The sequence below is a fragment of the Myodes glareolus genome, chromosome 18 (genome assembly GCF_982192425.1).
Source record: "Myodes glareolus chromosome 18, mMyoGla1.1, whole genome shotgun sequence".
NCBI lineage: Eukaryota > Metazoa > Chordata > Mammalia > Rodentia > Cricetidae > Myodes > Myodes glareolus.
Window position 1 is genome coordinate 33,213,568 of NC_142043.1, and position 23,717 is coordinate 33,237,284.

Sequence of the window (23,717 nt, forward strand, 5' to 3'; positions counted from 1 at the left end):
TGCTGTCTGACTTGCAGCAGCCACTCTGAACACACCCTCCCACCACATCCGGTGTTCAGGGACAGCTTGGTGAGAAGGCGCCACCACCCCGCTTGTGAGAGGAACACAGGAGGTAGGAGGAGGGCGATGTGATGGAGGTGATGGTCCACTGGGGTCCGTCTAAATCACAGCCTCCCTTAGAGCCAGGCAGAACCAGAGGCACAGGAAGGAATTCTGCCCCTGCCCCTGGCTTATCTTAATCTTTAACTTACCTGGGTATTGGCACAAACCCCACCTGACCCCAGATGCCCCACCACCTCAGAGGCAGCCAGCCAACCTCTGTCTCCTCCTGCCAGGCAGAAGCCAGCTGGATTCCTATTCTCAGCGGCAGCTGGAGAGCCGGATTTAGGAGCAGGTGCACTTGGTGGGGCCGAGAGGGGCTCTGCAGAGAAATGAACCGAGCTGAAGCTGGGGTTCGCCTCTGATACTCTGTAAAATGTGTTTCTCGCCTCTTGGAGCCACATTTTGCTTTGGCAGTGACATGGGCATGGTTGGTTTCAGAGCTAGAGCATGTTAGCCTTCCATTTGTGATACCCATGACAAGGAGAGTCTGTTTACTGGTGTGCTCATCAGAGAGGCAGCGGGTTCGGAGGATATGCTCAGAGACACGGCAGTGTGTCTACTGGATGCTTTCTGTGTCTGGAAGCGACATTGATGATCAGTGCCTCCTTCCCACTCTACAGGCTTCCACACGACTGGGCTTTGTGGGACCTGTCAGTAACGCAACCCTGGACCCTCGTCTCTGAAAAGCCCTGCCTTTGTCCCACGCCCTCAGTAGCTGTCCCAGCAGCAGGGTAGGACCCACAAGGTCTACCCAGACCACAAAATAAGGAGAGGGCTGCCTGCCTCCCTCCCTACCTCCCTCTCAATGTTTATTTGAGGGACTCCAGGGACAGAGGGAGATCCCTCACCCAGTTCATATAAAGCAGGAAGTTGGTCCACGTTGAGTACCTGGGTTATTTCCCCAGATCTGTGGCCAGAATTACAGACCCCAGGTCAGGCACATTCCCCGTTCTCTCTCACTGGCTTCACCTCTTTCTGCTCTATCTTCAAGACTTCACATGACAGCCTGCTGCAAGAAGCCTGCTGGCTCCTGGTCTGCAGCAGACTGGCTCCTACTGTGGTCCTGCTGAGTCCTCCTGTCTTATACCAGCTCTGTGTCAGCCAGACTTAGCTACCAAAAGTCACAGTTACAGAGACAGTGAGCCCAGAGGTTGGAGGGCTGCTGTTCCCAGGAACCCAGAGCTCTGTGCTAGGATCCTTGTGGGGCTTTGGGCACAGAGAGCTCTAAGACACTGGGGCAGAGAGCTCCACTTTCCTGGACTGCTACGAGGATCCAAATAGGAAGTCCCCAGGGAGGCCAAGGGAGAATAAAGCACAGGGTATAAAGCTGCTTAGAAGAAGCAGGACTGGGTTGTGAGGGGACCTGCTTGGAGGTGGCCTTCTAGTTCTCTGTTGGGCTAGTCGAGGAGGAGGCCATATGCATCCCCTACCCCACTGTATCCTACCCTCGGCCATCAGCCATCTGTTCATAAAGCGGAAGACAGCCTTCGAATCAGAATGAGGGACGGAGGTCCAACCATCAGAGCCGCCTGGAAGGGGCCAGGGGCAGGCCACACAGTGGGGAGAGGAGCCTCACCAGTCAGTCATTGGACAGAAAGATCCAGTGCACAGAGCTCTCAGCCAGACATGTGACTGACTCGATGGCAGAGGCTTACCTGCTAGAGTTAGCAGCTTTAAGGATTGTCTGTTTCTTCTCCAGCCTAGGAAAGTCACTAAAACAGTGATTAAAACAGACCTCCAGGGCTCAGGATCTAAAGTCTGAGGAGGACCGTCCCTCAGTGCAGTGCGTGTGTGGGTGCCAGTGCTATAAGGAGCAGTGGTGTCATGTGACTACTTCTGCAAGTTTTTTTTTTTAACCCTTTAAATAAAACACAATGAAAATGATCCAGCTGCTGTCTGTGATGGGCACTGTCATTGGTAAAACAGCACTGTTAATTGGGTGACCTCACAGGCCAGGCAAAAACCTGCAGAGGGAACAAGTTCCCCCTCTTAAATGGCTGCCTAGAAGTGTGGGTAGCAGCTGCCGGTTGCCACGTCCCAGCATGTCCCAGTGTGTGTCCAGTCCGGCATCTCAGTGTAGGGCACTGAAGCGGAGGCCACAGTCTCTATAGCTGAAGGTGTGAATGAATTCACTTCTGGCTCCCTCACTGTCCCAAGACACAGCCCTGCCCCGAGGGGGCGGGAGGGGGAGGATAGATAGACTTCTTTAGTTTCTGTATAGCAGGCCAGGATCCCTGCTTCCAGGGCTGCTGGGTAAGGGCACGTTAGGGTAGCCTTGCCTCACTGACTCCACTGCCTTGGCTCTCTCCACAGCTCATTAGTGATGGCAGTGTGGTATGTGCCGAAGCCCTGTGGGACCATGTTACCATGGATGACCAGGAACTGGGCTTCAAAGCCGGCGATGTCATCGAAGTGATGGATGCCACCAACAGAGAATGGTGGTGGGGCCGCGTCGCAGATGGCGAGGGGTGGTTCCCTGCCAGCTTTGTACGGGTATGGCTCCAGTCTGTGCTTTCCCCAAACTTCTGAAGACTCCTGGCTCTGTTCAGAAGTCCAAGCCCCAAACAGCTCTGCAGTTCCAGGCATGGAGCATGGGTCACCCTCTCAGTTTTGCTGTTACTTGGTACCTCAGACTGGATGGGTGTGGGTCAGAACTGTGACATTCTGTGCGCATGTGCATGCGCACACGTGGACACACACATACACACACACACACACACACCCAGGCCCTTGCTCGCAGCCCTCCCGGGCTAGAGAAAAGCGCAGGTCAGAAATCTAAGACTATGATGCATTAGCATACCACTGCTTCAAGAAACCCATGCCTTCTACCCACAACTATGGTATTCGTTGAGGGTGTGTGGGGAACATGTAACATACAGACAGCCCTGAGGGAGAAATCTCAGGAGGCGTAGATAGTGATGTCATACCCAGGAGAGCAGGTGACCCAGTTCCAACCTTAGGCTTCATCTGGTCACCAGAGAAGGACATTTTGATGTAGACTCCCAAATGGAGGGAATTCCCAGGTACACAGGAACTCCTGTGCAGATGTCTCCCAGCCCCACCGCCCTTTCCTAAACTTAATAGCTAACCAGCTGGCAAGGCCTCTACCTGGCACCTGATGTCTGGATCATTAGTTCCTAGTGCTTGCTCCAATCCCTGCTGAGAACACAGCCCTACTAGAGGGGTGAATTTGACATCAGCTGTGGTCATCAAACCCCTACCATCCCCCGCCCTGGCCTTGTGCCTAGGAGGTAGTTGTAGGAACATTGCAGGTATGCCCTGTGTGTCCCGTGGGAGCTACTGACCTCTGCTCCCAACGACCTGGAGCAGAGTTCAGGGAGTGACGAGGAGGGTGGCAGGCTCTCGTCTGTTTTGTATTGTCTAGCTGCGGGTGAACCAGGATGAGCCCGCGGATGACTACGAGGCCCCGCGGGCCGGGGCTGGAGAGGCCGCCGACAACGTCCCAGAGGCCCAGAGCTGCAAGGACCAGATGCGCACCAATGTCATCAATGAGATCCTCAGCACGGAGCGGGACTATATCAAGCACCTTCGGGACATCTGCGAGGTGAGGAAGGCAGGCAGGGCTTGCTTGGAGAGGTGAGGATTATGAAATGTATGACCCTAAGCTATGAGTAGAACAGGATGGGTGGGGTCGGGTGGTGAAGTGGACTGGTTTGGGGGCGTGGCACATGGAAGGGTAGAGAGGTGGGTCCCTAGAGAGCGTGGGCCCACCCCATCCCCCAGGGCTATGTCCGCCAGTGCCGAAAGCGGGAGGACATGTTCAGTGAAGAGCAGCTGCGCACCATCTTCGGGAACATTGAGGACATCTACCGCTGCCAGAAGGCCTTCGTGAAGGCTCTGGAGCAGAAGTTCAACACAGAGAGGCCACACCTGAGCGAGCTGGGTGCCTGCTTTCTGGAACACGTGAGTGTGTCTGGATACATCCTGCTAGGCTCCCTGAGCCCTAAGCAGTGCCTGCCCCTCCTACTCCCCACTCCCCGATGTCTTTCTGCAAGGCTCCCTTGCTTTATCTCTTCCCAGAATTCCCCACACCAGGTTCACCGATAAGAAGCTGCTAGCCTTACTGGGCAGAGGCTGTCTTGTCCTCTGCTGAAGCAGCTAAGAGATTCTACCTTCCAAGGTCTTACCTGCTTAGCCTTGATAACCCTTCCTGATTAGCACCATTGATTTCATTAAAAGACAAATAAGAAATGCATAATCAGAATTCCTCCTGGAAGCCCTGCTGGGAAAGCTGAGTGGCTCGGAGGATGTGCATGCATGCAGCACAGGTTTTTCCCATCCCTGGGGTGACAACACATAGCTTGTACCCCACCAAGTCGGTAGAACCAGTTCCTAAAACAAATGCAGAGATTGCTGTCCCTCTCACCTCATGGCTGTGGCCTGTTGCCTGGGCAAACAGGAGGCAGCCACCCTGACCTTCAGCTGTGTCCCCAGCAAGCAGACTTCCAGATCTATTCTGAGTACTGCAACAACCACCCCAATGCCTGTGTGGAGCTCTCCCGGCTCACCAAGCTCAGCAAGTACGTGTACTTCTTCGAGGCCTGCCGGCTGCTACAAAGAATGATTGACATTTCCCTGGATGGCTTTCTGCTGACCCCAGTGCAGAAGATCTGCAAGTATCCCCTCCAGTTGGCGGAGCTGCTCAAGTACACGCACCCCCAGCACAGGTAGAGGGTACAAGGTGGTGAGGGGAGCTGCCCGAGACTCTGCATGCCATCAGTCAGCCAATTGAATATTTATATTGTGGGTACCAGTTGCAGAATGGTGGGTACCGCTTTGGGCACTGAGAAATAGCTTAGGTAAAGCAAGCCCACCACCCTGAGCTCTACTGGAGAAGGGAAGGATATACATCAATAGACTATTAAGCTGTTCTACCCACCAGTTATGGAGGAGAGAGACTAGATACCTGATGGGTGATGCTGTAGCCATGGTATACAGCCCAGAGAGAGGTGACAACTTTACATGGAGGGACCTCTGGGGCCTCTACAGCTTTCTGTTCCCCAGTTCGTTGCACATTTTTGTCTCTTCTGGCCCAGGGACTTTAAGAACGTTGAAGCTGCCTTGCATGCTATGAAGAATGTGGCCCAGCTCATCAATGAACGGAAACGGAGACTTGAAAACATCGACAAGATTGCTCAGTGGCAGAGCTCCATAGAGGACTGGGAGGTGAGGGCCCCAGTGCCCAGAAAACACTGTGGGGGTCCTTGCTTGAAAACTGTTCTTATCCAGAGGGGAACAGCAGCAGGAATCCACTGCACTCCCAGGACCTACTGGAAGATAGGTTCTCTTGCATTGGGCCTTTCTTTGGTGGTGCCTCCACCTTGGCACTTAATGGTCTCCTTCCTGTGTACACCACCACACACCTTCTAGCCATCACCAGCCCATGGGTAGCCCTAACCCAAGGAACTGTGTTTTAAGACATCTTGGTCTGTTTCTCTGCCCTAAGAGACAGGTTGGACTGCTAAGTTTTAGATACCTTCTGAAATTGTCAACAGTTGAGATTAGAGCCAATGGTGGGACTAGAAATGGATCCTCTTATGTCAAGTCTTTTTGTCAGTTTTTCTGAGTTGAGCATTCCCATGGATCTGCCAGTCTTGCCTTCTAAAGCAACAAGTAAACTGACGGCTATCGTGCCTGCTCCCTAGAGGTGGGAGGGTGGGAGGACTCTGCTCCTCTGCACCCGGCAACTAGCCACCTCTAGTCTCTACCCATCTGGAGCCATGGTATGCCATGCCAGCTGTCAGGATAAGAAAATAAGTGAAAGCATGCCAGAATAAGCTACAGAAAAGCAGAGGCATAGGCCCTACCCTTACACTGACTCCTAAGCCTTGGGTAGGGGAGCAGGACAATGCAGTAGACTGGTTTTGAGCCCATGCTTGGTCAAGGACTGGTGAGCACAGTCATCCCCAAATGGATAGCTGCCAACAGCGCCAGACTGCCAGTTTCAGGTCCTAAATACATTTAGCTGCAGGGGCAAATTCCTGCCAAACCTATTTTTTCTCTAAAGCAGCTGTGTCCATTCAAAAGAAAATATGAGCCATGGCTAGGATTCTGTACTTTCTAGTAGCCATCTGCCAAAAGTAAGAACAAAGTGGGGTGTGGGCAATGGCTCAGACAGTGAGGTGCCTGCTGCGCATGACACATGCACATGGGAATTCCAATTCCCGCACCCACATAAAAAGCCAGGCATGGTGACGGGTGTATCCCAGCCTGAATGGTGAGACAGGATCCCTGAAGCTTTCTGGACAGCCAGCCTAACGGTCAGTGAGATGACTTAGCAGGTAAAGGTGCCTGCTGCCAACGCTGACGAGCTGAGCTCAGTCTCCAGGACCCACCCCTGTGGCAGAAAGAGAGGCTCCTGCAAGGTGTCCTCTGACCACCACACACTTGCTGTGGCATGCATGCGTGCAATAACTACTACATTTAATAAAAGTTTAACAAAAGGATGGAAAGTGATGAAGACACCTGGTGTTGACCTCTGGCCCCCACACTCATCCATAAGCGCACATGTGGACACATACATACAAAATGAAAATGAGTCGAATGGGCTTTGACATTTTATTTAACTCAGTACATCCAAATGTATTTTCCAGTTTCATACCCTTTGAAAGTACTGTGCACCTTACTGTGGCACATCAAGTTCTCAGAAGTCTTACCCTGCAGGATAGTCAGGTCTGCCTTCATTCACCTCCCACAGCCACACCTTCAAGGCCCCAAGGACTGCTTTGGGCTTTAAGAGTGTCTGTTATCCCCTTTTGTTGGCCTGGCACAATTCAGGCTACGGTGGGAAGGCTCACCAACAAGAGGCAGAGAGTAGAGCCTAAGGTTGGGTGCACTTACCTCATGGCTCTCCTTGGGGTTCACTCAGGGGGAAGATCTCCTGGTCAGGAGCTCAGAACTCATCTACTCGGGGGAGCTGACCCGTGTAACACAGCCTCAAGCCAAGAGTCAGCAGAGAATGTTTTTTCTCTTTGACCGTCAGCTCATCTACTGTAAAAAGGTATCCGAAACGCCCTGCCTTGCTGGACCAGTTTCATATAGCAGAGCAGTAAGGGCCTGGCCGACTCTACCATGGCCATTTCCTGTCTCCAGGCCCTTAGGACTGGCTCTCTCTAGAGTGAGCCCAGGGACACTGGGGTAGCTGTTGGAACAGTGTGCTGTTCAGAACACCCTCCTTCCTGACCTGGTCCCTGCCTGCTCCTCAGACCATGTCTCTCCCTGCAAGCCTTCGCTTCCGTCTCCTGAGTTCTCTGATTCCCGCAGTCTCTGGCCTCTTTACTGCTAGCTTCTGCTTCTTTCAACCATGGCACAGTGGCTCCATGCACACGAAGCCTTCCTTATTCTCTCTGCTCTCTCATACCATGTGGGCTGCTGCTTTAGTTTCTGGGGCTTTCTGCCCACCTAACCATGTGCACCTCAAAGACAAAGACTGTCCTGCCCATCAGCGGCTGGGGGTGGGAGTGGGCATGACCAGGGTCAGGCAGGCTGCTGGGCAGCCAGGGCTCAGGGTAGCATCTGGCAGGACCTGCTCCGCCGGGACGTGTTGTACTACAAAGGCCGGCTGGACATGGATGACCTGGAGGTGGTGGATGTGGAAGACGGGAAGGACCGTGACCTCCATGTGAGCGTCAAGAATGCCTTCCGTCTGTACTGTGGTGCCACGGGCGACAGCCACTTACTGTGCGCCAGGAAACCAGAACAGAAGCAGCGCTGGTTGAAGGCCTTTGCCAGGGAGAGGGAGCAGGTGCGGCTGGACCAGGAGACAGGTGGGAGACCCTGCTGGGCCTTGCCTAGTTTCTGGGGCCCACCTACCAGGTGCTCAGGGCAAACTTGAGAATGAGATCATGCCTAGGGCTAGGTGAGGCTGCAGAAACCTCTCAGCACAGGCTCTGCTGTGCTCAGCCCTCTGGCAGAAAGGGCCCTTCCTCTGTGGTCAGCCTCACTGAATCTGCCCATCTGTTGAGACCAGGGGGAGTCCCTTTCCAGCCAGCTCAAGCCCTGGGAGAACATGGGGTGGGTACTAGAGTCCTTTCCTATCCTTTCCTATTCCTAGATCCCCAGCTTCATGCTGTGGTTAGGGAAAGAGCCTCCACAGCAGTATAGAGAAAGCTGGAGGAGAGAAATGGGAAGGGGTCATAGGGTCAAGGGGAGAAAGGAAGTGGTGGCTCAAGGGATCATTGTTCTCTCCCTTGGTTGGTAAGAAAGGGTGGTTGAGCAGGTGAGAGAACAATCCCTGCCATGCCAGCCTGTAAAGTATGATAGGAGTGGGGCACCGGGAGGATAGGTATTACCTGGACCAGGAAGCCCTCCAAGGAGGCACATGGGCAGTTGAAGAAGGCAAGGCGGGATCTCACGTGTGCCCTTCCCTCCAGGTTTCTCCATCACTGAGCTGCAGAGGAAGCAGGCCATGCTGAACGCCAGCAAGCAGCAGGCCACAGGGAAGCCTAAAGGTAAATGGGGAACCATCCTACTCCTCGGGCAGTTCCAGCCTTGATCACGTTTCCATCTGACCTCAAAAGCAATGCCAGCTAGCCATCTGGGTCTCTGGAGATGTCCACTGTCTTTACGGGTGTATGTTTCCAAAGGTGGTAAGGGCCGCAGAGGACCAGAGTGGTTGGTCAGTACAGTTTCCACTTGACGCCTCTGATCTCCTAGTGGCACCAGGGGCTACAGTGCTCACTTCCCCAGGCTGCTGATAGCCACATCACAGTCCCTGGGAGGGAGCCATCTCTCCCTCTCTGTAGATGAAGGCAGACATCCCACGCCTTGGACAGTGGTCCTGGCCAGCCTCAGGCCAAAAGCTCTTGATAACCTGGGGTCCTGTGTATTGTGGTTAACCTCCTGGAAAGCAGATCTTGTGTGGCAAACTACCGCCACGAAGTGTCTGCAACAGAACCCACAGATGAACCCCTCTGTCTCTCCCTGCCCAGCTATCGGCAGGCCAGGCTACCTGACCCGCCACAAGCATCCGTCCTTGCCTGCCAGCCGGCCCCAGCAGCAGGTGTTGGTGCTAGCAGAGCCCAGGCGGAAGCCATCTCACTTCTGGCACAGCCTCAGCCGACTGGCACCTTTCCGGAAGTGAGCCAGCACCTATCGGACAATCTGACAGCACTTGGTGGAGCCAGCCTTCCCTCAAGGCTTACTCCCATCACACCCTCTGCCTGGTTTGCAAAGTGGAAGTGAACGGGTAAAGCACCAGAGCTGTATTAAGTCTGGGCCCTGCCTCTGGCCTCTTCCTCACTGCTAGTGCAGTGTTGCACGGGTACCAGCCTCTGCCTATACTCTGGACCTGCGCAGGGCCTCCACCACGGTGAGCCTGCAAGCCACAGCTCAGAACCACTGGGCAGGCTGTGCAAATCGGGCTCATCTGCTCTGGACGTTCTTTGGAAAGCGTATCTCCACTCCTGTTTCCTCTGGGTAGGAGACCAAAGGCTGTGGCCATGAGCCACTGCAAAAGCAGGTGTGTGCCCCTCTGCTCTCCATTTGTCCTTCAGGCCCCCAGCCCACTTGCAACTTCAGAGGTCAGGAACCAGGAATTCTGCACTCTTAACTCTACCCATAGCTGTCCTTATGCTTCCTGGCTCCTCTAGACACTGCTGGCTGCCAGACACCCTCTTTGTGACATGTGCAATGAGAAGAAAATCATACAGTCAGCCGTGTACTTGGTTCCAGGTTAGTGACAGTTCCCTGTAGCTGGGGTGACTGTACACAAATCCAGTCCCTTTTCATTATGATTTTGTCGTGTTGTGTCTCTAACAATGGAGAACTGTTAATGACACAGAAAGATTGCCTTACCTGTGAGTGTGAGAAGCCATAAGGACTGAATTCTGTGGCCTAGCATGGACTGACTCCTCATGGGGCACACAGCTAGGCCTGCATATCGTGCAGAACCCATAGGATTCAGAAGCATGGTCAGTTACTCTTGCACTGTACCTTCTCTAATCCAGAAACCACATTTAATTTCATAAAGAAACTTAAGAAAAGTAATCTGGCTGCTGGTCAATTGTTGATGTATGTGTGCATTTCCTCTTCTTCTGTGTGCTGGCCCATTCCTCCTGGGGCTGGTACCCTCCTCTGTCCTCAGGTACTCTGCTCTTAGCCTAGGGAAGTGTTGCTCATGAGGCCACAGCCACAGGGCTCCTCGTAGAAGTGGGCTAAGCTACTGTAGAGGCCCGAAGGGAGAAGGAAGAAAGCAAGTGAAAGAGCCACAGATGGCAGTCGGTACCCAGATTCCCTCCTACCCCCTGGAGGATCCAGCTAATTGGCATATGTGAGCTAAGGGGATGGGTTTGGTGGTATTTCTGAGTCCCAACATCCTCTTTACTGAACTGAAGGACACAGGAGTTTATGTAGAGAGCTACACAAGCCTCCACCTCCTACATTACCCAGGAGTGGACCTTCTCCACCAAAGCCAACTGAGGACTGAACCACAGCTTCACCCCAACCCCCTGGCAATCTCCTGCCTGGGAGAAGTAGCAGCATATGCCAGTCAGGACATCACCTCTGACAAAGCTCACAAGAAAAAAAAAAATCAGAATATGCAACACAAGTCAATCTTTATTGAAAACTGCAGTATTAATACATAACAATTCCTGTTACAATAAACGTGCTTTTAAGGATTTTAAATCTGAGCTCATCTACTCATCAGATTGCATAAAAAATTAAAACAGTATGAATTTACATTTAGTTGAACTGGCTTGGGATGGACAGTCTGCCCATTCCTATTGTATTGACACATAAGTTCAATGAAGAGGCAAGGGATGCCTTTAACACTGGAAGACAATGCTGACTTAAGCATAAAAAAAGTACCAAGAAAACAGTGTAAAAAAGAGTATTTAAAAATAAAAGTTTAAAAAAAGAAGAACCTTCTCTGTTCAGTCACAGCCTATCAGGCTCCTTGGGGCCTCCAGCTGCCACAATAACCCTGCTGGGAGCCAGTCCCCAGTGTGACCTAACTGGCCTATTATACTGCCCACAGTCTGCACCAGACCCACCCACAGCCCTTCCCTGGGAGCTGCCTGCTATGCCAATCAGGTCCTCGCATCTCATGTACAACTATGGCAGTCCCTAGACCAAAAAGCTGCTGCCTCCCATCCCATAATTCTAGTAAGATTTATTCCACAGGTTTCTGTTCTTCAAATGTAAGAGGGGTAGGGGGAAAGGAATCCTCTAAGACATGGGGAATAATTTTAACTGTTCCTGCGAAACCATATTATCCTTTCTGGGAATCAATCCATCACACATCGAAGACTGGGCAGGAGAAGTAATTCAAGAACTATGCAAACCCGGGAGGTGCGCCAGACATGAGAGTAAGCTCCACACTCCCTGTTCAGCCAGCTGCCCTCCTGCCCTCCAGCAACCTTCAGAAAGCACCAGAGAAAAGGACCAGCAGCTGTACCTGCCACTGCACCCTAGGAGGTCCTGTGCCATGCAGCAGTGCCAGGTACACAACTACAGATGTCAGCTGCCGAATGAGAGGTGGTCCCACAGTAATACTGTACTCCAATATTCAGAAAGGAGAGCTGAGGAAATCTGAAGCAGTGCCAATGTTTAAGGTTTATGCCTGCCAGCCTCTCTCAACCACAGGCACACTCACAAAGGCCCAAGTCGGAAGCCAGTGAGCTCAAAGTTCCCCAATGCGATTCCCCTCACAAAGAAACATTCACACACCCCCCCCTTAGAAACACCGCCTCCACAAAACACTCAAAAGCTGCTACCCAGAATGCTAACAGCCACTCAATGGTTCTTCCAAGGAAGACCAAAAGACAGGAGACAAAAGTTCTGGAAGAGTACTTCTTCCATGCCTGGAACCTCATTAGCCCAATCCTGATGGTGGCCTTACTTCTCAGGGAGCTTGCATTCTTTAAAACCCAACAGCGCTACTGAACTTTAAACTACAAACAGCAGCAGTAGAGGAAGAAAGCTCCCTAGCCTCAGGGGAAGCAGCAGAGAGTAAACTTTAAAAATTAAAAAACAAAACCCGAGCAATGATGTCCATGTTCACAGAATCAGGCCCTTTGCCTGCCTGCCTGCCTGCCTGCCTGCCTTTCTAAAAGAATTCAGCTGAAGGACTCTAGTAGGGAATGTTACACACATAAAAAGCACATTTTCTTGGAATGTTCCTCAATGTTTTGAGGATACCTATGCAGCGAGTTCTAGTCCTAAATTTTACTGAGACTGACAGCCTGTTACCATCCGGACGCCCAGATTCTCACCTGACAGATCTGTCCCCAGCAGATTCCATAGGCGATGGCCTGATGGGTTCACAACAGAAAAGGCTTCCACACAGATGGACTGTATAATACACAAGTGTCTGACAGCCACTCAATTCAATTTGGAAAAAAAAAATGGTTTGTAACCAGTTACAGGGCAAGTGTGTGAAGCTGAGGGATCAGCAGGAGGGGATGGCATCCCACTATTCTTTCTCCTGAGAACTTGGGGCCTATGGAAACACACACTTTGTGCAGCTGCGAGCAGACCCATGAACTTGCTAACTTCCTGCCGTAGGCAAACAGCCCTACCCTTCACAGGCAGAGAGACAGGTATGTTTAGTTGGGGTGGGTGAGGAAGCCTTTTAAAACACACGTGAAAATCACAGGTACATTTGTTCCATCGATCTATGATCATTCACTTGGGAAAACCACCTTCTCTCTATTGGGTCCAGGGGAAACCTTGGAACCAGCAACACTGCAAACCATCCACTGCACAGATGGGAATCCCAACATGAAGTACAGATACATGCTGTGTGCCCACAGCAAATGTTTCTATCTCTGTGCACTGTGTGCATTCTTATTCTACACACGCACACACACACATACACACCACACACACGGTTAAGTGCTCATGAGGCAATTAAACATACTCATCCATAAACATTCTATGTTCATGGATATTAGGAATGAGAACTCTTGTGTTTACACTGACCCATGCAGAAATTTCCCACAATTTCTTATAAAATAAAACGGTAGAAACAAATTATGAAGAGCACGACTATAAAAATAAGGTTTCCAAAGGCTCAATGTTCAGATGACCCACCCTCTAGTCAAGCTGATTTCTAATGAGGCGACCTCCACACCAACTTGGAAGCCCTGACCTTGATGTCAGAGACAAGCACCCCTTCCAACCAAAACCCAAGTACTTCAATGGGGGAACAAAACAAAACACATCCCCATTTGATGGACCCCAGAAAGGTCCTGCCCTTCTGACCCACACTGAACAGAAACACTCTCACAGATTCAAGCTGGGCATATACAGGCAAAAAGAACCTTGATATCTTATGTACATACTCAGATTACACACTCAAAATCTTTCCCACAACACATCTGGACAGGCAAGTATAGTCCAAAACTGTCTGCCCTTTCCACTCTCCACATCTGCTTGGTGCTGAGTGCTGTCAGAAAAAGGTGGCAAAATAGGCTCACAGGACATTTATACAGACTTTCTAGGCCTCACCCCAGCTAGACACAAAGGGACAGGTCATCATCAGGTAAATGACCCCGGGACAAGCTACATTACTTCTACATTTTTAGACATAATCTCAGCCCTGCTTCTCTACAAGAAACATGGGAACTAACTTAAAATACACTTATTCCCTTTTAACCAGTCTTAAATATACACCATTCCCCACAGAACACAACTGACATCTCTGCCCTTCTTTGTGGGTGAACACAGCTGTGCCTGTGTGTTTTTAGCGGACTCAATTATTTCTCAGGGGGAAAGAAAGGGATGATTCCCTAAGCGAATAAAGCAAAAAGACAATACCACCTCAGTGTGGCCGCTCCTCTTTGACATCCTCCTTCCTGGGAAGACAGTTTAGTTCTACACTGGACTTTCCCAACAGTCCCAACAGATACACAGAACATATCCTGTAAGATGCACAATGGAAATTCAGATGGCAGAGACACTGCTCTACTGACACAGACCACTCTCCATCCCAGCTCTACTGGCTCCCAGCTCTCATATTTCCTGGTAGGCTTCAGTACATCCCTGCTTCTCAGACCACACTTCAGCTGAAATGAAGGAGAGGACCCTACTATACCTGCTGCTGCTCTGGAGCCACCAGACTCACTCTCTCCCAGTCCCCGCAGCTCCCTCCAGGTTCGTCAGTGCCCAAAACACAGGTTGCTGAAAACTACAAGTCTGTGTCCCTACCTGGCAACCCTCATTACCCCAAGAATCCCCCCCAGTACTCTAGATGCTTCTTGAGGACATTCACTTGCACACGTGTAACTTGGAGACTCAGCATACATGACAACAGTGCATGAGTGGAACAGGCTGTAGAACACAGCCCAGTCCATTGGATTCTGCATGTGATGGTTTTGCATCAGCCACTGCAGGTAGATTGAGCAAGCTTTTGTGTTTGTTTTTATAAACATGCATTCAACTAGATATGATTCAGAATAGAGCAATACTCCCTTTTTATCATTACAATTAGCTAAAAAATTTGCCAGGCAGTCCACAAAACAGGATTTGCTTTAAAACCAACCCAGAGTTAGTTGGAGACTAGAGAGCTGGGACCTGCTGGGCTGGGACGCAGTCGTGTTTAGCTAAGTGTCGAGAGCATTAAGAAGAAAGTCCTGGTTGGAGGCACAAGGCCTGCAGCACCAGCTGTGGAACCCAATGAAGTGACTGCACAGCTCCATCCTCAAATCTGGGAAAGAATGACAAACAGTCATACAGGCTCTTGGCACCTCTGCCTCAAAAACTCCAGAGGGCAGCAGTAGCCACAACTGCTACACTTGTTCCCCGTACCAGAGATACACCCTGTGCCCCGTGCCCCTATTATAATTGGAACCCTACAAACTGTAGCAATAAGAAGGGTGATACATGCTTGTTACAGAAGCAGCAAGATGCAGTGTGAACAGTTTAACATTCAATGGCCTCCTTTCTTCCTCTGCTTTGGGACATCTCAATAAGAATAAAAAACAAAGTTCTGCACTGTCCCCGCGTAAAGAGCAGGTGCATCTTTCTCTTACTGCTTAGCAAGAGGGAATCTCAATAGAAGAACAGGAACTGCTTCCACCAGGCTGGCCTGTGGGCATGTTTGTGTGGCATTTTCTTGACTGCTAATTAATGAGGTAAGGTCTAGAGGTGTGATTCCTGGACGGGTGGGCTAGACTATATAAGGAAGGTAGCTGAGCAAGCTGGAGGGAGCAAGCCAATCAGCAGTCAACTTCCATGGTCTGTGCTTCAGTTCCTGCCTCAGACTCCCATTATGGTGGGCTAACCCTTCCCTTCCCCAAGCCCCAAGCTGGTTTTGCTTAGTTTTATCAGAGAAGCAACCTGGAATAGTGCTAAGTATGAGATCAGCTTCCCACTTCCTCAGGGAAATGCACTTCACCAGGACCCGCTCAACCAGCATACTTGACAAGTACTTACATTAATTTGCAGGGTAATCACCACTGAGGGGGCACATAGCTGTAGGTGGGTGTTCCTGGGGCTCGGTATGTGGGGACAGTGACTGGATGAGGGGCAACAGGAGTTGGAGAATGAGCAGTCAACAGGGTACCTGGAAGAAAAGGAAATACTTCATAAAAAAGGCACATATGACCTCTCCAGAGAGCAGATCTTCACCACGTGGCCTCTGAAAAAGCACATGACCTGAATTCCTTGTGAAGGGATATCCAAGGGAAGAGGAACGGTCTTGATCCAGGGGTCAAAATTCTGAACAGATTATCCCAAAGTGCTGAAAGGTATTACAACCACAGCAGTCTGTGGTCATAATATGCTTGTCACTACCCTTCAGGTCATACACACTAATTCTGCCAGGTCACATGGCTATAAAATGAGAAAGGGAGTATTACTCCCCTTAAAAAGGAAGGAACTTCTGACATCTGAGGACCCGAAGTAAACTCCGAGACTACTGTGCTCAGTGAAAAAAGTCAGTGAGGAAAGGGCAGCACATGTTCCCACTTACATGCGGTTCTGAAGTTGTCAGATTCAGAGACAGAACACAGACCAGTGGATGCCACAGCTCAGGGAAGGAAAAAGAAAAGTATTTGTTTAATGGGTGGAGGGGTTTCAGATTTGCAGAGTAAACGTTCTGGAGACCTGTTTCACAGCAGCATAGGTATACTTAACACAGAGTTGTATATTGGAGGGAGGAAGAGAAGGGAAGAGAGAGGGGAAGAGAGATAAAAAGAGCACACACGAGAGGAGATAGGGAGGAGGAGAAAAGCGACAAAGAGTGTGAACACACGCACGAGGCAGTCCTATATCCCATAAGCATGTACACTCAGCAATGGTCTGCAGGATTCTGAGGTTAAACCCTCAGGCATGCAGCAGCAGTCTATGCTAGTCTTCTTCGTTTTAACAACAAACTAAGAAACATCAAATGGAGATTCTAAGCAGAAATAAACATAATCTCACAGTGCTAAAGTGTGACAATGATTTCCTTATGTTGAAGTCCAAGAAATTTTTCTAAAGAATGGCTTGAAGCCAGGTGGCGTACGCCTTCAACCCCAGCACTTGGGAGACAGAGGCAGATGAATCTCTGTGAGCTGGAGCCCAGAGTGGCCTACAGAGCAAATGCCAGGTCAGGCTCCAAAGCTACACACAGAAACTCTGTCTCGATAAACAAAACAAAACAAATACACAAAGAAGAACAGCTTGACTTTTTTCTTCTTCTTAAATCCCAGTCATAGGGAACAAATGACCTTGCATGGAAAAGCTTAAAGGCAGCAACATATACCGAAAGGTCAAGAAGTGAAGTCATCTTTAGGCCTTCCTTCCAATCTCACGCTTTTATTTTCCTGATTCAACACATAAATGGCACAGAGTTTCTACAAGCAGCTATTCCCTCTAGCAACACAAAACCAGCTTTTTTGAACAATTTCTCATTATTGCAGCCTGACAACAGAAATAGCTGGCCCGTCTGGGTATTCCCAGACGGTACCTACCCCACTATTCACACGCTAGCTGCTCATGGGTAATGGAGCCAAATGAGGGCTACCTGACACTCCTTGTTCCTACTGCCAAATGGCCACCTAGCTCACTAACAAAGCATGTTGTTCAGTTATGCTCCACAGTAGAGGCTACTTGACTCATGGCCTATTACTGAAAGGAGAGAGAAAAGAGAAGAGGGGAGGGGGAAGGGGGAGGGGGCAGTCCTCCCACACAACTGAAGCCATGAGACTCTTACACCAAGGGTCAGAACTTCATGGATTCTCCCCACTTCAGTCAACTCTCAGGCTGCTGCTGAACACACATACCAAGAACTAGGACTCACCTGCTGACATGGCCATTGTGGTCCCAGCAACCATGCCCATGGTGACCCCGCTGCCTCTAGGAGGAGGGATGGGAGCAGGGTAGACAGTTGCTGGCATGCCATTGGGCTGCACCACCGTGGTGTGGTGAATGACGTGAGGGGGTGCTGCATACAGAGGCTGTGTATAGTACGTGCCTTGCTGCGGGGAAAACAGAGACAACTGCCAGAGAGTCCCAGGGCTGTAGGGATATGACGGAACCAACCCTCCCTAAAGTGTAGGGCATTCCCAAGCATACCTGGGCATACGGGCTCTGCTGGGGGTAGGCACTTCGCACTGGGTACACGGCCGTCTGGTAGGGGTTGGGGGAGGAGGAGTATGGTGGCACAGCTCCGCTGGTTGGGGAACAGGACACTTTGTAAGGTGTACCAGGAGTGTAGCCTGGAAGAAAGAAGTAAAAAGCCTGAGTTAACCCAGCCAATGCCAAACAAGGACAACTATGCAGAGAGAAGCCAGGGCTACCACCAATCATGAACACAATGAAACTCTGTTGCCACTGAAGCCCTGCTTCTCTCCTTTAGTAAGACCTGGGCGTCTTGGCTCTGTGTGTAAGTATGTATGTATTGTGTGAGTTCTGTAGAGCATATATGCACGGAAGAACGTGTCCTGTCTTGCTGGAATAGAAACTGCAATGGCCTCCCTCAGTTTAACTTGCGATAATGGCACACATATCTTTTCATCTTGCAATTAAGGTACAGAAGTCTATCTTAGGGAATTAAGCAAGTATACACAAAAACTTTACTATAAGCAAGCTTATCTCTAAGTTGTTCATTACAGCAAAACTAAAGAAACCCACCAAACACTAAAGCCTGACAAAGCACTGGAGTATAAAGATCTGAGTCAAGGGGAGTAGGCTGAGTTGCATCATCCTTACCAAAGATAAAATGATAACAATAAAGCAGAGTATGAAACAGAAGACATAAGAAGATATTGAGAAAATGGTTCAGCAGCTAAGAGCACAAACTGCTATTCTAGAGGACCCAAGTTCAGTTCCCAGCACCCACACTGGGCCACTTAAAACCACCTTTAACTCTAGCTCCACAGGCCCCAACCCCCTCTTCTGCCCTCCAAGGGTACTACTAACTTACAAGCAAAAACCCACACACAGACACGCACATAACCAAATAATTTTTAAAAAGAAAAGAAATACAACATATAAAGCTACATGACAAAAGGGGAAGAGAAGATGGGATCTTTCAGGCCTGTGAGGCTACTTCCAGAATCTGTACTCTCAGGTGGCAGGACTACTATAAGTAGTCTGACTCCACCCACTAAAGTATCTCATCAGAGCCCGGAGCTGCAGGCTACAAGAGGTATTCAGAAGCTGAGGCAGTCTCCAGAAGGGCAGACTAACCAGCTACTGGGGGAACAGCAGAGACGGATCTTTCCTGGGGCCAGGAGAGTTCAGACACCTGCAATTGGCCAACAGTCATTCTCTGAAACATCCAATGGGAACCAATTGCTGATACGCAGGACAAACTCCAAGATAACTGTATTTACTGAAAGCCAGGTGGATACATGCTGCAAAATAGCTAACAGGAAACCCTAGGAAATCCAGTGATTGAAAACTTCAAGGCAGTGCCAGGACAGGAAAATAAGAATTTCCTGACTTGCTGGAACAGAAACTGCTATGGCCTCCCTTGGCTCAACTTGGCATTAACAGCACATATACTTCTTCATCCTGCAATTAAGGTCCTTTCAAAAGAATCAAGCACAGACTGTGGTGGCAGAGTGCAACCATCCAAACACAGCAAACATCACACTTGAACTCTGAAGACAGCTTCCTATTCTCATCAACTCTATCCGGCAATGAGTGCATTCTGAAGAGACCATGATGGCCTTCACGTTCTTGTTGGTGCAAACTTGTGGCACAGGGCACTCAGCTGTCCACGGAGCATCAGAATTGCAAACTCTCAAGGTACAGACACGTCTTAGAGATGCAAGCAATACCCCCTAGGAGCCGCAACAGAACTTGGAAAACATGTTCACTAGCCTTACACATAAATCCTCATCCACAGAAAACTGCGATCTAGCCACATAACACTACTTATCAATCGCTAAAAGAAACTTACAAATGAAGCACAAGCCTCACTGGATTTTCAAAGCCAGACACAGAACAGCACATAACAAATAATCATGTACATATCTAACAACCACCTAGTCCACCTTGAAAGCAACAGACTGGCATATGTATTTTAAAATTCCAAAGTTTTAAATATCTGGAAGAAATCAGGAAGGGGAGAGGAAAGGGAAGCCCTTCCAGTATAATGAAAGTGTCCCAAATTTTCTTTGGGTGATGGCTCCACAGTACCAAAGTTCAACTGTGAAAATTCATGTCAATACACACTAAATATTTGTGCACAAATTGTGTCTCAATTTTAAAAAAACGAACTGAGTATAGCAATTTAATTTGAAATTTTAATGTTTTAATTATATTATTAGTAGAGAGAATTAATGACTTCTACAATATCTACGAATTTTGAATATATCAACTTTCAATGTTGGTAATTTGCCAAGAGAGTCAAATATACAACTTTTCCATTAGGATTTACAAAGCAAGTGAACAGGCAAGAGCATATAAAAAGACTATCATAGCTTGAATCTTAAGAATTCCCAAAAGGCCCACGTGGTAAAGGCTGGTCTGCGGTGTGGTAGTACAAGAGGTAGCTGTTCCTTTAAGATGGAGTCTAGTTGTGAGAAGTCTTTAGGTCACTAGGGGTATGCTCTCCAAGTGGGCTGTGGGACACATCTGTAGGTGAGTGCTGTTGCTTCATGATGGTATACGCAGTATTAAGTATGTTCAACTTTATTATATGACAATTATACTACAACAAATTTGTAAACCGTTTTTAAGTTAGGGAAAACCAATTTAAGATCCCTTCAATTCTGGGTTCAGTTCTGGGTTCAGTGACACTGCAGGACACTGATATAGGACAGCCCCAACTTCTCCCAAGAAATCACTCATCATGAAAAGAGTAAGCACTTTCCACTAGGCCACGTCATGGGAGCAGGACAGCATCTAGCTGTCTGTCACAGACACTGAGCCAGGTCCTATGGTAGACAACCAAGAAGGATGCAACCCTCTACAAGAGGACTTGACTTTTAGGAGGAAACATGGGAAGCAGAACACTCATAGTAAGGTGTCTGCAGAAGGAGAGGGACACCAACAGAGTGCGGAGCAAGGCTGACACAAAAGAAACAGCGGGGATCTGGACAGGATTTGGGCCCCTCCCTGTCAAACCAGTCCTTCACGTATCACAACCACAATCATGCCAGACGGAACAATCACCTCACAGGTGACCCCACTCAATTGTTACAATCCAGCTTTTGCCCCATCATTTCCATGAACCTCAACTGAGCCATCTTGCCAGAACTTCATGTGTGCAAGCCCTGCACTCTGAAAGTGGAGGCAGGAGACAATGGATCTGAGGCCAGCGTGGGTGTCTACTCAAAACCAAACTAAGAAAGGGGAGGGAGATCTGCCAAACAATCACTAACCACGTGAGGGAAATAGCAACACTCAAAAGGCTCAAATGTGTCGCACTTTAAGAGCACATGCTGGGTGTTAATCTGGAACCACATTCAGAACTTGTAGTGCTAGTCAGTTTTCACAAGGCTTTAAAAAAAAAAAACAGGGCCCACTTTCTGCATTGCACAATAAAAAGCCAAAAATAAACAACGACAATAGAGATGACTAATTTAGGTATGATAATAGCATTACATATGCTGTTAGAGATATTTCTAAAAATCATCAACATGATGTATGAGAGCTGCTTCAAAATAACCAGGAAAGTGATAGATGAAATACCAAGTTGGAGCTGTAACAATCAAAGCCAAGTGACGGGGGGAGTGAGGACTACATTCTCACAAACTTGGGTATACACCTGAAATTGTTTCTAGAAAGGAGTAATACTACGTGTAGACTCTTAGCATTCAGGAAGCTGAGGCAGGAGGATGGAAAATTCAAGATCAGCCTAAGCTATATATAGTTTGACTCCAATTAAACACATACAGTATAGGCTGGAGAGAATGCTCAGATTAAGAGCTCTGGCTAATCTTACAGAGGACCTGGGTTCAGTTTCCAGCGCTCATACGGCAGCTCACAAATACCTCTAACTCCAGATCGAGGGGATTTGGCACATTCTTCTGGCCTCCTCTAGCACTGGGCACACATATGGTGCACACACAGACATGCAGGCAAACACTCATACACATGAGTGTTTTAAATCTTAAGGGCAAACAAACAAACAAACAAAACACAAAGGGCCAAGAACATAGCTCAGATAGAGCACTTGCCTAACATGTGCAAGACCCTGGGTTCAATCTCCAGCACTGCAAACAAAAACAAACAAAAAAATCATTTTTTAAAAAAAACACAAGGTATTGTTTAAGGTTAGGCAAGCTGTTACAGATTTAAATGAGGCAAAAGATATAAATTCAACTTTAGAAACAGATTTATTATGTATCATTAAGAAGAATCTCATTCCAGATATCCAAGAATATTGGCCATTTCTCAGTGTGATGTCTTCACAATTCTAGGAGCAATGGTTGCTAACCCATAAGTCACTATCCAGAGAACTATTAGGAGGTGGGATATAGGTGCAGAAAATGTTTTACCAGGGGTGGAGGGGAGCTCTCTAAAACATGACCCCCTCATAATCTCTTGGAAAGCTACCAAAGGAAATATTCCACAAAAGTAGGAACTAAGAAGAAAGTAAGGACTGAGCAAAAGAGAGGCAGAAGCCCTAGGCTGCTGCAGAAGAATACTCCAGATTAGGACCCAGGCTAGACCAGGAATGAGGCCTTCCAAAGGAGCTCCAAGAAAGCAGAGTAATGGGATAGCTCATGGGCCAGAAACACCACCAAGAGGTCCTGACAGAGATCTCAAGAGTTCTATTGAGCCTCAAGAGGCTCCACGAAGGACAAAATAGACACCGGAAGAAGAACCACATATTCATGGCATAACCACAATAAAGACAGGGTAGGCAAGTAAAAGAACAACTAGCTCCTTGTCACCCAAAGAGACAAGTCAACAAAAACAAAACAGTAAGTAACACTGACAGCCAAGCCAACACCCTGGGAATACAGGAAGAGCCACAACCAATGAGAGTAGTCGAGTCCAATGGCATCAGGATAGACAGGCATTCAAACACAGTAGTAGCACACTCATTCACTTTTTCCTTCCTGAGACAGAGTGTCACATAGTCCAGGAAGACCTTGAATTCACTATATAGCAGAACATTATCTTAAATTTCCTATCCTCCTATCTGAGGTCCACTGAGCCACCACTCTGAGTTTAAGTAGCTGGGGACTGTGCACACTAGAAAGCGCTCTATCAACTAAGCTGCACCCCTAGCCCCTTACGTTAATTTCAAAAAGCTTTCTGAAAGTGTAAGCATCCTAAGATTCTGTGCATATTTACCTTTAAGAGAGAAAGACTTCTGTAACTCCGAAGTTTATTAACACTCTAATGCTATTTCCTTTTGCTTATTATTTAAACAAACTTGGATCTCACTTCAAAGACTTAATTCTGAATTTAAAAAGAAAAAAAAGCCAGATGTTGGTGGTGTACACCTTTAATCCCAGCACTCAGGAGCCAGAGCCTAAATTGTATTTTCACTTACTGTTAAGTATCTTTCATAAACAGGTGTCAAAACCAGATAAACACTGTAATAACCAGCTTAATGAAATGGTTACTTGCTGTAAGATGTGTTGGTTTGTACTTGTGTTTACCTGATTAATTACTGTCTTAGTGTACCATGAGGAAGAGGCAGAAACAGGGCAGGGGCAGAGGGAGGATCCTGTGAATCTAAGACTAGCCTGTTTTACAGAGTGAGTTTTAGACTATTCAGGGCTACATAGTAAGCTCTATCAGTAACTTTTTCCTGAGGCTTTCAGATCATTGATGCACCGGAGCCATTCAGTCAGGACCAAGAAGACTGAAACTACTAAGTGCCTGGTCTGCCCAAAGTCTAATCATGATCTTTCCACAATACAGCCTAAGTTCCACCAGGGATGAAGTCACAGTTTCCAGGGTCACCACCAGGAGTTAAGCCTTTACTAGGTCAGTTCCTAAGGAGATTACAAGCACGGAAAACCCACTCCAGATTTATCTGTCTGCAGCCTACATTTATTCAAAACAAATGGATCTCCTCTACTCCCAGACCATATAATGGAATGTATCACCAAAAGCCACCACAAATCCAAAGCTGCTCAGACTCCTGTGACACACACATGGACTAAGAAAAAGGGATTGAGAGGATGGCTCAGGGGTTAAAAGCACTCACTGCTCTTGCACAGGATTCAGGTTCACCCCCAGCACCCACTAGG

General features: G+C 48.6%; 2 protein-coding genes across 9 annotated transcripts in view; one reads left to right on the plus strand and one right to left on the minus strand.

The window, feature by feature from the left end:
* Arhgef4 (Rho guanine nucleotide exchange factor 4) overlaps positions 1-10,110 on the plus strand; it is a 164,160-nt gene extending 154,050 nt beyond the window's left edge. For 2 of the 4 annotated variants that reach the window (XM_087898059.1, XM_085679510.2), the window contains 9 exons: positions 2,416-2,595; positions 3,488-3,667; positions 3,847-4,026; positions 4,558-4,790; positions 5,160-5,289; positions 6,992-7,123; positions 7,646-7,889; positions 8,496-8,573; positions 9,054-10,110. In XM_087898059.1, coding sequence (XP_087754185.1) covers positions 2,416-2,595; positions 3,488-3,667; positions 3,847-4,026; positions 4,558-4,790; positions 5,160-5,289; positions 6,992-7,123; positions 7,646-7,889; positions 8,496-8,573; positions 9,054-9,205 — 1,509 coding nt within the window. In that variant the 3' untranslated portion in view covers positions 9,206-10,110. The remainder of the gene's footprint in view (positions 1-2,415; positions 2,596-3,487; positions 3,668-3,846; positions 4,027-4,557; positions 4,791-5,159; positions 5,290-6,991; positions 7,124-7,645; positions 7,890-8,495; positions 8,574-9,053) is intronic. The other 2 variants (XM_087898060.1, XM_087898061.1) reach the window with 2 other exon arrangements.
* A 544-nt stretch (positions 10,111-10,654) lies between these two features.
* Fam168b (family with sequence similarity 168 member B) overlaps positions 10,655-23,717 on the minus strand; it is a 31,896-nt gene continuing 18,833 nt past the window's right edge. For 2 of the 5 annotated variants that reach the window (XM_085679512.2, XM_085679513.2), the window contains exons 4-8: positions 21,684-21,719; positions 17,626-17,768; positions 17,351-17,549; positions 15,502-15,631; positions 10,655-14,773 (exon numbers count right to left, since the gene is read on the minus strand). In XM_085679512.2, the coding sequence (XP_085535638.1) occupies positions 15,519-15,631; positions 17,351-17,549; positions 17,626-17,768; positions 21,684-21,719 (491 nt within the window). In that variant the 3' untranslated portion in view covers positions 10,655-14,773; positions 15,502-15,518. The remainder of the gene's footprint in view (positions 14,774-15,501; positions 15,632-17,350; positions 17,550-17,625; positions 17,769-21,683; positions 21,720-23,717) is intronic. The other 3 variants (XM_085679515.2, XM_085679516.2, XM_085679517.2) reach the window with 3 other exon arrangements.